This window comes from Scyliorhinus canicula, chromosome 8, assembly GCF_902713615.1.
Source record: "Scyliorhinus canicula chromosome 8, sScyCan1.1, whole genome shotgun sequence".
Taxonomy (NCBI): domain Eukaryota; kingdom Metazoa; phylum Chordata; class Chondrichthyes; order Carcharhiniformes; family Scyliorhinidae; genus Scyliorhinus; species Scyliorhinus canicula.
The window spans coordinates 50,883,103-50,897,975 of NC_052153.1; the positions used below are offsets into that span (position 1 = coordinate 50,883,103).

The following is a 14,873-nucleotide window of genomic DNA, read 5'->3' on the forward strand; positions in this document are numbered from 1 at the left end:
AAACTGGGGCTGTTCTCACTGGAACAAAGGAGATTAAGGTGAGACAAAAGCAAATGACTGTGGATGTTGGAATCTGAAACAGAAATCGAAAATGCTGGAAAATCTCAGCAGATTTGTTAGCATCTGTAGAGAAAGAAGAGGGCTAACATTTCGAGTCTGGATCACTCCTCGTCAGAGTTGCCGCTTCTTCAGAGATTAAGGCGAGATTTGGTAGAGGTGTATAAGATTATGACAGGTTTAGATAAGGTAAACAAAGAAAAGCCATTAGCAGATCATACAAAGATTAGCGAGACTAGCAATCTCCCCAGGCTCCTTCGACAGCAACTTCCAAATCTGCAGCCTCGCCAACCTAGAGGGAGAAAGGCAGCAGATGCATGAGGACATCACCTGCAACCTCCTCTCAGAGCCACTCACCACCCTGCCTGGAAATTTTCACTGTTCCTTCACGGTCATTGGGTTAAAATCCTGGAACTCCCTCTCTAACAACACTGTGGTGTACCTTCGCCACATGGACTACAGTGTTTCAAGGCAGCAGCTCACCGCCACCTTCTCAAGGGCAATTAGGGACGACTATAAATGTTGGCCTAGCCAACAACATCTACATCCCAAGAATGAATGAAGCAAATCACTGAATTTTTTGTGGGGGAAGAGGTGCAGTTCCTGGGAGATGCAAGATACCCAAATAAAAGTAAAACACAATTGGAGCTTTGAAAAAGGAATGAGATAAGCACCTGAATTTTTTTTTAAAGTACAGGAATGCAGGGAAAGGATGGGAGAGTGGGACTAGTTGAGTTGTTAATACAAAGAGCAGGCATGGACAGAATGGGCCAAATGGCCTCTTTCTGCACTATAACCATTTTATGATTCAGTCAGTCTGCTAGTTATGAGGAATAATTTAGAGACCATATTCGGAGACAACATTTATTGTCACTTGGAAGAACATAGGTTAATAAATTATGGACAATGTGAATTTGTTAAAGGCAAATAAAATCTGATCAACCCTCTCTATTACTCTGTTGAAGAACCTAGCTCAGTTTGTCAAAGTAGTGATGATGTCATGCATAAAGTGCCGCATATCAGCCATGTGAGTGAAATTGAAGTCTGTGGGTTCACGCCAGCATTAGCAATGTGACACAAAATTGATTGAGTCAGAAAACAGTAAGTATTGGTGAAATAAAAATAGAAAATGCTGGAAAAAGCGCAGCAGATTAGGCAGCATTTATGTAGAGAGAAATGTAGTTAACATTTCAGGTCTGTAATCTTTGTATTTCAGATTTCCAGCATCCACAGTATTCGGCTTTTCAGGTTTTGGTGAATGATTGTTTATCAGGCTGGGGGGATGCACATTTTGGTGTCTCAGGGTGGTCGGTAGAATTACGCCTCTTTTCAATATATATTAATGACCTGTACTGGGCTATAATAGACAAGAAAGCTTGCAAATGATTCAAAACTCAGATACATGGGCCAAGATCTTGAGTTCGCACTCACTGTCTGCGGGATCGGCAGCAAGGGTGGAAAATCGTGAGAATTGGAAAGCACAATTATATCATAGAATCTCTACAGTGCAGGAGGCCATTCGGCCCATCATGTCGGTACGACCCTCCAAAAGAACCAAGTCCGCTGTCCTTCCAATCCCACCCTATCCTAGTAACCCTGTAGTCTAACCTGCACATCCCTGGAGACTGAGGGGCAATTTAGCATGGCCAATCCACCTAATCTACACATCTTTGGACTGTGGAAGGAAACAGGAGCACCCAGACGAAACCCACGCAGACACGAAGAGAATGTGCTAACTCCACGCAGACAGTCATCCAAGGCCGGAATTGAACCTGTGTCCCTGGCTCTGTCAGGCAGCAGTGCTAACCGCTGTACCACCTTGCCACCCTGCTTTCGGCAGAGAGATTGCGTTTCCTGATTTTCCCCGCCCCATGCCAGCGGTGTCACGAGATTAATGTCCACAAAGAGCGTGAACCCCATTTTAATAAATTTTAATGTTATTTGCCACCCTCCCCCGTCAAACGATCTTCATTAAATATTCATACCTTGCCGACGTGACATGATGTCGGTGAGGTTTACAACAGGTTTGACAAGGCATGAGGTTGTCGAGATGACCCCTCTCCGTTGGGCTGCAGTGATGATCAAGGTGCCATTTAAAGATGACACCCCAATCTCTTTGTTCATAGAATTTCATAGAATTTACAGTGCAGAAGGAGGCCATTCGGCCCATCGAGTCTGCACCGGCTTTTGGAAAGAGCACCTTACCCAAGCCCACACCCCCACCCTAACCCAGTAACCCCATCTAACACTAAGGGCAATTTGGACCCGAAGGGCAATTTATCACGGCCAATCCACCTAACCTGCACATCTTTGGACTGTGGGAGGAAACCGGAGCACCCGGAGGAAACCCACGCACACACGGGGAGGATGTGCAGACTCCGCACAGACAGTGACCCAAGCCGGGATTCGAACCTGGGACCCTGGAGCTGTGAAGCGATTGTGCTAACCACAATGCTACCGTGCTGCCCCTTTGGAGCCGGTTCCTGGCTGAATGAAGTCCTGACCTGTCAGAATGACGGCGTAAACCACAGCTACTCATTATTTTTGGCCAAAGGGCTCAGGATTTTGTGAGAAGACTGGTCTGTGCAACTGAACATAGAACATACAGTGCAGAAGGAGGCCATTCGGCCCATTGAGTCTGCACGTACCCGCTTAAAGCCTCACTTCCCCCCTATCCCCATAACCCAATAACCCCTCCTAACCTTTTTGGTCACTAGGGGCAATTTATCATGGCCAATCCACCTAACCTGCATGTCTTTGGACTGTGGGAGGAAACCAGAGCACCCAGAGGAAATCCACGCAGATACGGCGAGAACTTGTAGACTCCGCACAGACAGTGACCCAGTGGGGAATCAAACCTGGAACCTTGGCGCTGTGAAGCCACAGTGCTATTCACTTGTGCTACCGTGCTGCCCAGTGAGCTGCATGCCAGTTTTGTTTGAGTCAAATCCTGAATTCAATAATAACATTCAAAAGGGAATTGGATCTATGCTTAAAAAGGAAAGATTTACAAGGCTATGAATAATAAACAGAGGAGTGGGACAAATGGGCTAGCTATTTCAAAGTTATGCAGAGGCACAAGTCATAATGGGCTTAATAGCATCCGTCTGTGCTGTAGAATTCTGTGGGCTGAATTACAGAGGTCACCTGTGTCGGAAAGCAGGCGATGGACCCATAAATTAGAGTACCATGCTATCGGGGGTGTACCTAACGCCTCCTCACCCACCTGTGATTTTACAAGCTTCAGGGAAGGGTGGGTCTCTCAAAATGGAAGCCCTTAATTGGACAATTAATTCCAATTAAGGGCATCATCCTGTCACCTGGATTAAACCAGCAGTGGGAGAGGTCCACACCAAGCAGCCAGCCAGGGAGGTTTCCTGCACATGGTGGGAAGGTGGATTCCTCCTTAACTGATTCCCTGGTCCATCGGAGTGCTCACAAGGTGAAATGCCCCAGGTGACCCTCCCCCCATAGCCTCAAACCCGGGCACAACCTTCCTCCCTCCCCCCTTCTTTGTAACCTCCCTCCCTGGCCCCCAACATGTACATTTCCAATTATCGTAGGCAGCCCTCTCATTACCCGAGTGCAGTAGCAACAATGGTGACTGCTCCTGCTGACGCTACTAGTACTGGAGAGAGCTGTCGGCCTTTGGTTGGACAGGACTTCCTGACTGAGGTGCAGAAATTCCACCGCCAACTTATCAATGGCTAATTGGCCGTTAAGTGGCTCCTGGGCAGCTGGTGTTGCCCTCAGCAAGCTGCCTCCCACTCCTGACTCTTACGTTCATGGCCTGGACTCAGAAACCCATTGTAAACTGATCAAATCTGATGATATAAAACTAGAAGAGGCAGCTCAGGAATTACAGAAGGGGCTGGATAAAACGTACACACAGGTAATCTACAGGCAAGCATAAAATACTGCTCACAAAGTAAAAATGGGCAACAAAAATGCTCCACGAATGGTGATAAAATTGCTACGGTTAAAGTTGAATAGCAGCAATCAACAGACACAACGGAATGCTGAACGATATTGCCAAAATGTAGTATACAAGACAGAAGAAGTTATGATAAACTGCATAGTACTCTGGTCAGACTGCATCTTGAATCGTGTGTTCAGTTTTGGTCACTTAAAGGCACAAATGGAGATACTGAAGCATTGGATGCAGACCACATAAGAACTACGAGGCTGAACCTCAGTGTTGTGTCAGGAGTGTAAAAGGGTGGAGATGCTTGGGTATTTTAATCAAGAAAGGAGAAGTGATGTTAGAGGTATACTGACAGAATTAAATGAAAACAAAATTTCATTTGAATTTGAAGAGGGCAAACAGGTTCAACCTGTTTCATTTATATAGCAGTTTTCATCATCTCAGTGCTGTTATATATTAAAAAAGCAGCCAATTTGTGCACAGCAAGATTCCAAAAACAGCAATGAGTTAAATGACCAGTTAACCTGTTTTAGTGATGTTGATGAGGGCTCTGGCAGAATTTCTCGACTCTTCTTGGAATGGTGCCATGGGACCTTTCATGTCTAACTGAAGCATCGTTTTATCGTCACTTCTGACAGAACAGCCTCCCTCAGACCTGTGCTGAACTGTCAGTCTAGATTACACTTTCAGGTCTCTCGAGTAGTATTTAAACCCACAAGCTTTTGAGTTGGGTCAAGAGTGCTACCACTGAGCTAAAGCGGAGCAGAAATTATGGATTTGATCTCAGGAAGTTCATCTTCACACAAAGCGCAATCTGCTTATAAAGTGAACTATTTGATAAAGTAGTGATGGCAAAACCTAGAATCATATAAAACTGCTACAACGTGGGTGGCCATACAATCATTTTAGATGTATGAGGTAAAATGGGCTAAATGACCGTCCTCATATTTACTGAACTGATTTTGAATAGTAAGGGAAGTTGAAAATTGAGAGTAGATTTTCCCAAATATAGAAAATATCACAAAATTGGGCAGATTCTATTACCAGCGTGCACTCTGACCTATCCAACAATCCAAAATTGATATGCTCAGTGTGGTTGACCACAGACCCAGGAGGATCTCGCTTATGAAGCCGGACATTCCCCACAAAAGAGCAATGCTTTATTACCAAACATAGTAGATTGGCATGTTTATATTTATGGCCTGCCTTATATAAATAGAAAGAAAGGATCTCCCTCAGCACACCAGTAAGGGATCAGGCCAACAGTCAGAACCACAAAAGTCATATACCTTACTGGAGAGCAATGTTTCTTCTAAGCTACATGGGTGCACAGCTGTGCAGCAATCCGAAATGTATCGCGCAGTGCAATAAACAGGCCATGCACAACCAACCTGCCCTTTAAAATGTGTGCATGGCTGCACAACAATCTTAAAGAAACCACACAGTTTAACAACAAGTTGCATATAACAAAGTAAAATTAGAGGGACCAGAACAAGCAGGGGATTATCAACCATAATATCTGACAATATGATATTTGTGTTATTAGAAATAATGAATAAAAGATCATGGAAAAATGTCATATAAAGCACATACTATTTCAAACTTCAGGATATTACCTTCGGAGATGGGCAGAATTTAGATATGTGTCCCAGTTTGCCACAGTTCCTGCAGTCTATGTTTGCTGTATTTGGTGCATAGTAGCGACTGCGTTGCTTCTGAAATGGCTGAAGAGAATCAAACAACGATTGTTAATATAACATGTAAAAATACATTGTGTTAACAGGTAATTTCATGACATGATTACACTTAGAGAGCCTTTATATTTTTTCCCTTTCCTTCCTGAAATTCTTATTCTCACAAGGTTGTGGTCCCAAATTGCCTATTCTTTACCCTTGAGCTGAGACAGTGAGTAATCCGTCGGCTATTTAGTCTTGAGCTTAGATAGTAAGTGTCAGTCGGCTATTTAACCATGAGTATCACCACAGTGAAAACAAATTCAGCTCTTGCCTAACAATAATAGGTCAGCACTATACCGAAACGCCACTGTTTCAGAATCAGCAACATGAACTCAGAATGATGTATCCCCATCCTATTCGAAGGTCAACAATAATGCTCCAAATGCGGTCCTGACCAAGATCAATTAACTCACAACTGATTGTGAATTTAACCCACCATCCTTCTGGTGTCTATGAGATAGGACTACACTGAGTGATGCCTTAATCCATTAGGACATCAAGTGAACTGAAGTATCAAATATAATTCAATATATGTACACAACATCTGACCAACCCAGAACACACATTATAGATTATTTTGGCCTTAGACTGACACACTAAACATAATTCATTGAAACATTATGTACGAAGAATGTTTCCACCACAGTCAATCAAGTCACTTAAGAGGCAACTGTCTTCAAATTACTGTGCCATTGGCACTATTGGACATTGAGCTTTTATTGAAATACAGCATCAATGGACTTGGATGGTAATCTCATCACTAAATTGTTGCTTAGAAGTCAGCTTGTGGATCATCTTCAGAGTCTGCCAGTATAGATGTATTCCATCTCTAGCCATTTTCAGAGTTTGTTTATCCTGCATTCAGTTGTCTTCTTGTTTTAGGTCTGTATATGTTTAATTGTGAGCTCCCTTATATTTGCTGTTGCTTCACACTTCCTTTGCCCATTTCCTACACTGTTGTTGAGGATACCTAATTTCCGATCTTTTATTCCCCTATCATGGTGTTATTATTCAATAGTTGCTTCCCTGCCATCAGTTCTTCCACCCATTGCTAATCTTCATGATTTGTTTCATTTACAAAGGATTTTTTTTTAAATGAAGAGAAGTAAAAGGAACTGAAATCAGAAAATAAAATGCCTGGGAAATATTACAAATAAACTGAAAAATATAAAAATAATGTTGGGCCATGATTGTAAATCCCCAAGATTGATAACAATAACAAGAGAAAAGCAGAAAAATATCAGTAAAAATAAGCAGAAACGGAAAACAGAGAAGGGGCCTGCGATGAAGATATAAAAAAACATACACCAGCAAATATATTTTGGGTTAATTTTTCATTGTTAGACGCAATGGCTTTTCTGGGTTATTACTAAATATTGCCATAACTTATCAGTGGACAGTGTTCACATTGAAAACTCAGTAGATTCTTCTAATTTTAATACATGTTACTTCACAATGTTAAATAATCCAGCAAACAAAACACAACTACAGCTTGACAGAAGAATCCTTGACAATACTGAACTATAAACAATAGACTAATATTTATTGCCAGAAACCGAAATCTCAGACAAATCATTTCACAGAATTATTTTTGAAATGGCATATTTAAATATAGTATAAATCCAATCAAACAAAGCATTACAAAAAAAACAGTTCAGCCATTAATTTGCACCCTTATTTAGCACTAGTTTCTAGCCAGGTAATGGTCAAATTATGATCTTAGTGTGCATCACAGCTTCATATTTGATGCTGATGAAATCTACCAAGTAACAGACACTGCAGGCGACAATACAGGAATAGAAATGGGTTGATAGTTTGTTCGTATTACCATTAATATTTTATTACAAGTTTAAAAATTAGCAAACCTTATTAAAGTACTTCATTAAACAGGAAATGGCCACCACATTCCTTAATGAGCCCATTTTGAAGTACCTTACCTTTAGGTCTTTTTCACAGATCAACCAGTGTGTGCGAAGGTCACCTAAAAATAAAAACAATCATTCATTAAAATGAAGTCCACAATTTAATTTTAAAATTGGTAGGATTCATCGTAACAATAATTCCTATTCAACGTTAAATTTGAAATTTTCCAAATCATTAAGAAAATACCGAGGTTGGCAACATTGAACTTTATACGTAAATTTGGAAGAAAATGTGAAAAAGGAGAAGAAAAATATTTTTCTTAAAAAAGCTTTATACAGGCAGCGGACATTTACAAAAAAAAAACTTGGGTACTAACTTCATATTCAAATATTTAATCATACAATATTACAAGTTCAAACTTGCAAATCACCTTTCAAATCAGCTTATTTTAAATCATAAAATAACAGTTAACTGAACAATTTGACCACGGAACTGACTTATTGCCATTTTGTACTCTCAGATATTTTTAAGTTAAGAGATGAACAAAAGCTGACAGATTTTAAATGAAAGTACAGATAGCAGTGTTCAGATAATTAGAGACATCCTACAAAGGAATGAGTGAAAGATACAAAACAAAGGCAATTTTGATTGCTTTCCATTTCAAAGTGAGAATTTATTTTTTTAAAAAAAGAGTAGAAATATTTTGATATGCATATTATTTAAAAGCTATGGACCTAGTTCTGTGTATATCCATTATGCCCAAGTCAACCCCAAGGAATACAATATATGTAGTACAATTATTACTGCCGTTAAACTGCTGGCTTTATAGTATACTTAACTAAATAAATCAATTCATAAAAATACCATACACACAAGTATAAATGTTGCCAAAAAAGAGTAATAAACTAAATCTCCGGATTAAAATGTTGAATAGTATGAATGAAGCAAGATGATTGTTTACTAGTCTTAATATCTGTATTAGCTCCATATTTGTCACACACTTTGGGGGCTCAAATAGCAATAGAAAAGCACCCAAATCCAACAGGCAGCAGAAAATCCTGAAATGAACATATTTGGCTAATGCAAAGCCAGAAAGTCATCTTTGCTGACAGCATTTACAGTATTTGTATTGATAAAACTGCAAGAATCCCTGGTGTGGATAGCACCCCAAAGTATATGTAAACAGATCAAATGTTTGGTGGTGTCCCGGAATTGTTTTGGTTTAAGAGAACTGATTCTCATTAAGAGTCAATGAAGCTAAATTATTACAAACCAGAACCCCTATTGACCCATGTCAAAAATATTGAAAAAACTTATCACCACAAAAGATGTGACATGTACTAAAACTGACCACTACTAATTGCATGTTTCAACAAAATATCAGAGTAAACAGTTTGGTACGTTGGAGATCAGGGGGCAGGGTTGTGCGAAGAACGAGACATGAATTATCCCAACCGTCACAAGGATGCATAATCAGTTGCTGCTTCCTGGACTACTGTAATTCATACACAATGAACTGCTACGTTTTTTTATGTACATGCAATTATTTGGTAATTTCCCCACCTGAACAGAAAGGTCTCCTCAAACCAACAGTATCTATCTCATTTGTTGAGACAACATTTTATAACCAAATCACTATCATCATTGTCTTGAGTACAGTGTGCATTTGTTACAAAAATTGCCACTTATTTACAATTAAGAATCTCTATATTCATATAGATCTTTCACCACTTGCTTTTGACAACAGCAGAATCCTTTTGTTTTCACTATAATTTTAAACATTCATGAACAAATAAAACAGAGGGAGACCCTGAGTGTGGCCTGATATTAATTAGCCTAGTTTCCATTAAAATTGGAAGACTTGCGTAGAATATCAAATTATCTATGTATTTCATTTTGTTCAAAAGTACTTCTACAAGGAAGAAAAGAATTGCAAAAGAGAGTGGTAGTATGTTCCCATTCACCAATTTTCACTACTGACCACCAAAGTGTTAAAGGGAAACAGTACTTCAGCACAGTGATTCCAAACGCAAATGCTACTTTGATGAAAAAACACTATTCAGCCTTGTCTCACAGGCCATCACGTAAAGGCAAAAGTGACTGCTTTTTGAGCATTAGGATATTCAACGCTGCTTCAGCTTCTGCCCTCTCTTGAAGCAAGATAGAGAGACGGCAATGTGACTCTGTGGTTCCTGGATGGAATTAATAAAATCTCACAAAATGAAACATTTTGGATTGGTTTTTAATGACTATTTTTAAATTCCTGATTTAAAAAAAAACTGATTTTATCACTTCAAGACAAAAAAACAGAAGCAGCTTTGAACACTTATTTATTTATAATCTAACAGCCACAGGAAGCTCACATATTTACAAAACATAGAAAACCTACTTAAATCATAGTATCAAGCTACCGCAAACCAGAGACGTTCAGAGACTCGTGTTTTCAATTCTCATATAAATTACCATTTTTCATAAATAATTATTGTTTCTTCTCCAAATCACTGCATGTGTCATTTTTAGCACCAAAGGAGAGCCTGAGCTCTTATCCTTGTTCCTGTCCTTCTTTTTGCTGGGTTGTCCATGGCCTTGCTGGATGAATCTTCTGAATGCTCTTGCTGGGGGTGACCTCCCCTCTCTCTTCCACTTGCTTTTTATTGTTGACATACTAAACTGTCGGGCTACGTAGAATTAATCTTGCCTTGAAAGGTTTTAATTTTGCTCATTCACACCCACTGAAATTGCTGGTCCTCTATATGTTGTATACAATGTTCACTCTGTATCATTAGAATCAATTGCGAATCAAAAAGAGACAAAGAAGTTCAGCGTTCAACTGTTTCTCCGGTCTAGTGGGCAAATATTCATCGCAAGGAGGCCTCGGAAGGGCGGCTGCTCTGTCACTTCTCAAGATTTCTGCAGAGTCTGGACTATGTATGAGGCAGATATTTGCAAGTTTGACATTATATCATCACATCTGATATGAGGATATCATGATGCTTCCTATCTGGATGACACCTTTGTCAGTATATGGTTGATTATTCAGTAGCAGTAGCCTCAATCTAATTGATCGAAATTCCCTCAAAATGCAACATTTTTTTTTAAAGTAGTGAAAAATAATATTTCAAAAATGTGCAGCATTGCCAGAATTAAAATTGTGGTTTCCAGGCTATGCAAAATGCGCAGCGCAACACATCATGTAAATCAATTATGGCACAAAGATTCACTTCCCAAGTTCCTGATCTTAGTTGCCTTGCTAATTTGAGCCAGCACTTTATAAGGTCAGGGAATCTTAACTGAGTGCTCTTCTGCTCTTCTCAAGAATCAGCTCAGGAGCATTATAAGCTAAGGCCAGGGAGTAGGCAGCCAGCTGATTTTTTTCAGTCACAGGTGGAGGGGTGAGAATGGTATGACCAGAAGAGAAGAAAATCTGTCTTAGAATGATTGCTGGCCCATGTATTATGTCTTCACGTATGAAAATATTTCATTTTATTTGGACAAGCACACCTGTGTTTTGTTGATAAATATTTTCAAGCGTCCTGTTCATCATTGCATACGGCTTTTTCAGAAGGTCCCACCCGATACCATTATTATATGTTCATTAAATACAGTTAATATGTCGACAGATCTCCAGTTACTGTAATTTGCTGCATCTGTAATGAAGCATGGAGAAAATACAGCCTTGCCTTCACTAATAGCAGTTGTGTCCAGCCTTTCTGAATGTATAAGTATTGCACAATGTCTTCTGCCAATCATACAGGCTCAACAGTACCAAGAATGAACTATTGCACCCTATGTTTTCATCCACTACATTCAGTGCTAAATGGCCCAAATATTTTAGGCCATTTTGATCCTTGCAAAGTCCTAATTTTCCCTGAATATTAAACAATTTCTCTTGGAATTTCACCTGCATCCTGATTGCATTTGTTTAAAAGTTTCTGATGACTATTGTTTCAAGATTGTTTTAATTGTATCTATTCATAAAATGCTAAACTAATGTTAAATATGCTGATTACATCACAACAAAATGCAGCAAAGCAAACATAACACCCTGCATTTCTTTTCCACAGTTATATTTGCTGTGCAAAATTTTTAAAGCAGGGCTGCAATATGAGGCTGCTAAGCATGTTTCTCTTGAAGGTGTCAAGTATTAGCTGCAAAAAAAAACTGCTACCTGTAAAAGAAAATTGCAGTTTGATGAAATGATGAGTTGAGTTATTATGAATACATCATTATTGATGTTGGTTGACAACCAGGTAAGTAAAAGGTTACTTTAACTAGCAGAATCCCACTGGAAACATTTCTATTTGATTTAAAAAAAAATTGCATTCAATGAGTCAGAATGGGGAGAAAATATCAGACATGAGAAGCATGTCACTTTTAAATCATCCACAAACCCATATTTGATCACTCAAAATGTACTTTTTAAATGTCAAAATGGAAACTTTACAATCTTTGCTACTTTTCAGCATTTTCCCCAGGATTTTATTTAAAGTACATTATTTGCACAAAAAGCTAAATTTTTGTTAAAACATATAATGTACACTACTTGCAGGATTTCTTTTTAAGAGTACCAAACTGGCCACCGACCAGTATTGCCATCAGTAATTCTGCAAAGCTCCCCTGCAATTTTAGTCTTTATATTAACATAGATTTCAGGCCAATAGAAAGTGACAATCTTAATTCAAATTTTGGTACAGTGGAAAAATGCCACAGCACTTCCCTGATGGATTAAGCCGAGTACTCTAAACTGAAACCCTCAGAGTGATTATTTATCTTTATGTGCTGCAGAAAACAGCCAATTCCAATGACTGGCTAAGTTTGATTTTAAGGTTTAAATCTGGTTGGTCACAGTATGTTTTACAGTTACTGTGCATTATGCTTTGCTCTTTATTAAGCCAAATGGAATTGATATATATCATGGTTATCCACCTAATGCTTCCTTTGATGTCAGCTTAAACAATTTTGGGAAGACTATGGAGACACTTTGATCCAATTTTCTGAATGGAATTTGTTAAGAGTTAGAAAATCATTTAATTTTCTGCACAGCAGGATAAATTCAAGCCATTCTAAATCATATTGAAAAAAGTGTCTAACTAAAAACTCTCAAATAGAAATAGTTTTGCCAGTTTCTTCAAATGAAATAACTTGTTTACCACTTAATGTTTAGAAGAATTGTATTAATTAATATTGCACTAAGGCCACCGTTTCACTGTAATTAGAAAGTTGCAACCTTTCAACTGCAACATCCATATTGACCAGGAAACCTTTTGTAGACCCACTGTGTTTACATGGGTAAATATTTTTTTCAAAATATCTATGACAATTTAGATTACATGCAACAACATACCATAAAGTTGCATAGCAACCGAGATTGCCAAGTTTGTTTCAGTAAAGGAACCATTTTCTCCAAAAGAAAAGGTATACAAATGGAGTACAAGAAGGTCATTATGGCTAGTGCTTCTCTTTCGAACTTTCAGAATGCAGCTCTGGCAGGTGAAACAGGCTTTGGTCAGGAATTGGGTATCATCTCAATGGTCCATTATTGGTTTTCATTGATTAATGTGGCAAATTCCCATTGGTAAAAATCAGAGTTCTGATTGATTAAGACATTGCCTCATGTAATATAGGTACAAATTAAGCTTCTAAAGTAGGACTTTGTTGTGGATCTAAACAACAATGGCACAAAATTTTAATGTGTCAGTTACTGTGAGACTATTTAAATATCTATATTCGGGGATCAAAGAGAAAAAAATGAAAATACTGGAAATCAGAGGTGAAACTAGAAATATTGGAATGACACAGCAAATCTCCCAGCACCCGAAGAAAAAAAGCCCAATCTCAGTTCTGTGTATCCAAGATTTACAGTCTCTCTTTTTTTATTTTTCTATACATATAATAAACATTGATTTTTGGTTAACGAGCTCAGAACAATTTTGATTTTAAATAACAATTTAACAAACAGATGTGGTTTTTTTAAGAGCAGTTCTATATTTGACCTGGGCTAGCCCATGTAACTGTACAGGGCCGGGCTTGCTTTGGACCATCTTTTTAATTCAGAGGATTAACTATATCTACACTGAGATGGGGTAATGTTACAAGTCTTGCACCACAGAGCCTTGTACATCAGTGTGCGCATATAGGAAATTTTGAAAAGTTGGAAAATCTCGTATTCACATTTCCAAAATGCCCAGTGGCAGGTGAAGTTCCTTGCTACTAATAAAAGCAATCTACACAACTAATCCTTCTTTTATGAAGCAGGCTAAAATAAGCCATCAAAAAGAACTGCACGCTTAGAAGTTAACAAATTCGACCCTTGTTACAACTGCATGACCATTGCATGAAAATCAGTCATTTTCTTTACAATTGTTTCCTCAAATTGTTGACAGCTACCTATATGAAATTTTATAACTAGAAATTACTTGTGGTTCAATAAAACAATAACTGATAAGAATAAATCATATTAACGCACTACACCAGCATGTCAGAATAGATAGTACAATATAACAGTTACTGAGGAGCGGCAAGTTAAAACCAAATTTGCATCTTTCCATAAATCTTAGCCCTTGGTTTTAATAATGCTAATTACTACATGGAACAATTATTAGTATCAGCATTTTTAAAACCAAAAAGTTTTCTATTCATATCTATGGTCTCATTACAAGTGGCTTTTATAATTATTTATATTACATGTGGCCAAGTATTAATATGAGCAATAATAATAAAGCACACAGTTACTGGAAATCAGTAGACAGCTGCATTAGATTTTACAAAGCTAATTTTATTGTTGGATCATTTTCAATAAGCTTTTGACTACCATTAAGATTTAAGCATCACAATTAATGTTATAGACAGATGCACCTCCATGTGTCATGCATTTTTCTTTCTAATGCCACAAATTCACCTTCTTGTTCTCAGGCCATGCAGATGTCACTCGGCAAGGCACGTGTATAGATTGCATATAAACAATGCAAGCCAATTCTTAATATGTGCATTATCTCTCATACAATAAACTTACCTCGACTTAGCCCCTCTACTGGAGGTTCCAATTGACATGAGGAATTTACTAAGTGAGAAATATTATGCCTAAAAAATTAGTATTACCATCCCAAGTATAATTTATTACACTGCTTAATTGAAAATTGGTGATGAAAAAAATATTTTGCAGTTCCATGCACATTTCATTTTTTCATATTCAATGTTCTGCTGACACAAAGTCTTTCTTTCCCCCAAAATGCATTAAAATAATGAAACAGATGGGTTGGTGAAATAGGAGGATTAAAATGAGCAATCCAACC

The 14,873-nt window shown here is 38.3% G+C and overlaps 1 protein-coding gene across 1 annotated transcript in view; it reads right to left on the minus strand.

The window, feature by feature from the left end:
- The window catches only part of zcchc7 (zinc finger, CCHC domain containing 7), a 328,093-nt gene that overhangs the window by 131,961 nt on the left and 181,259 nt on the right, over nucleotides 1-14,873 (minus strand). The window contains exons 4-5 of the mRNA XM_038804545.1: nucleotides 7,656-7,699; nucleotides 5,599-5,706 (exon numbers count right to left, since the gene is read on the minus strand). Of these exons, the coding sequence (XP_038660473.1) occupies nucleotides 5,599-5,706; nucleotides 7,656-7,699 (152 nt within the window). The remainder of the gene's footprint in view (nucleotides 1-5,598; nucleotides 5,707-7,655; nucleotides 7,700-14,873) is intronic.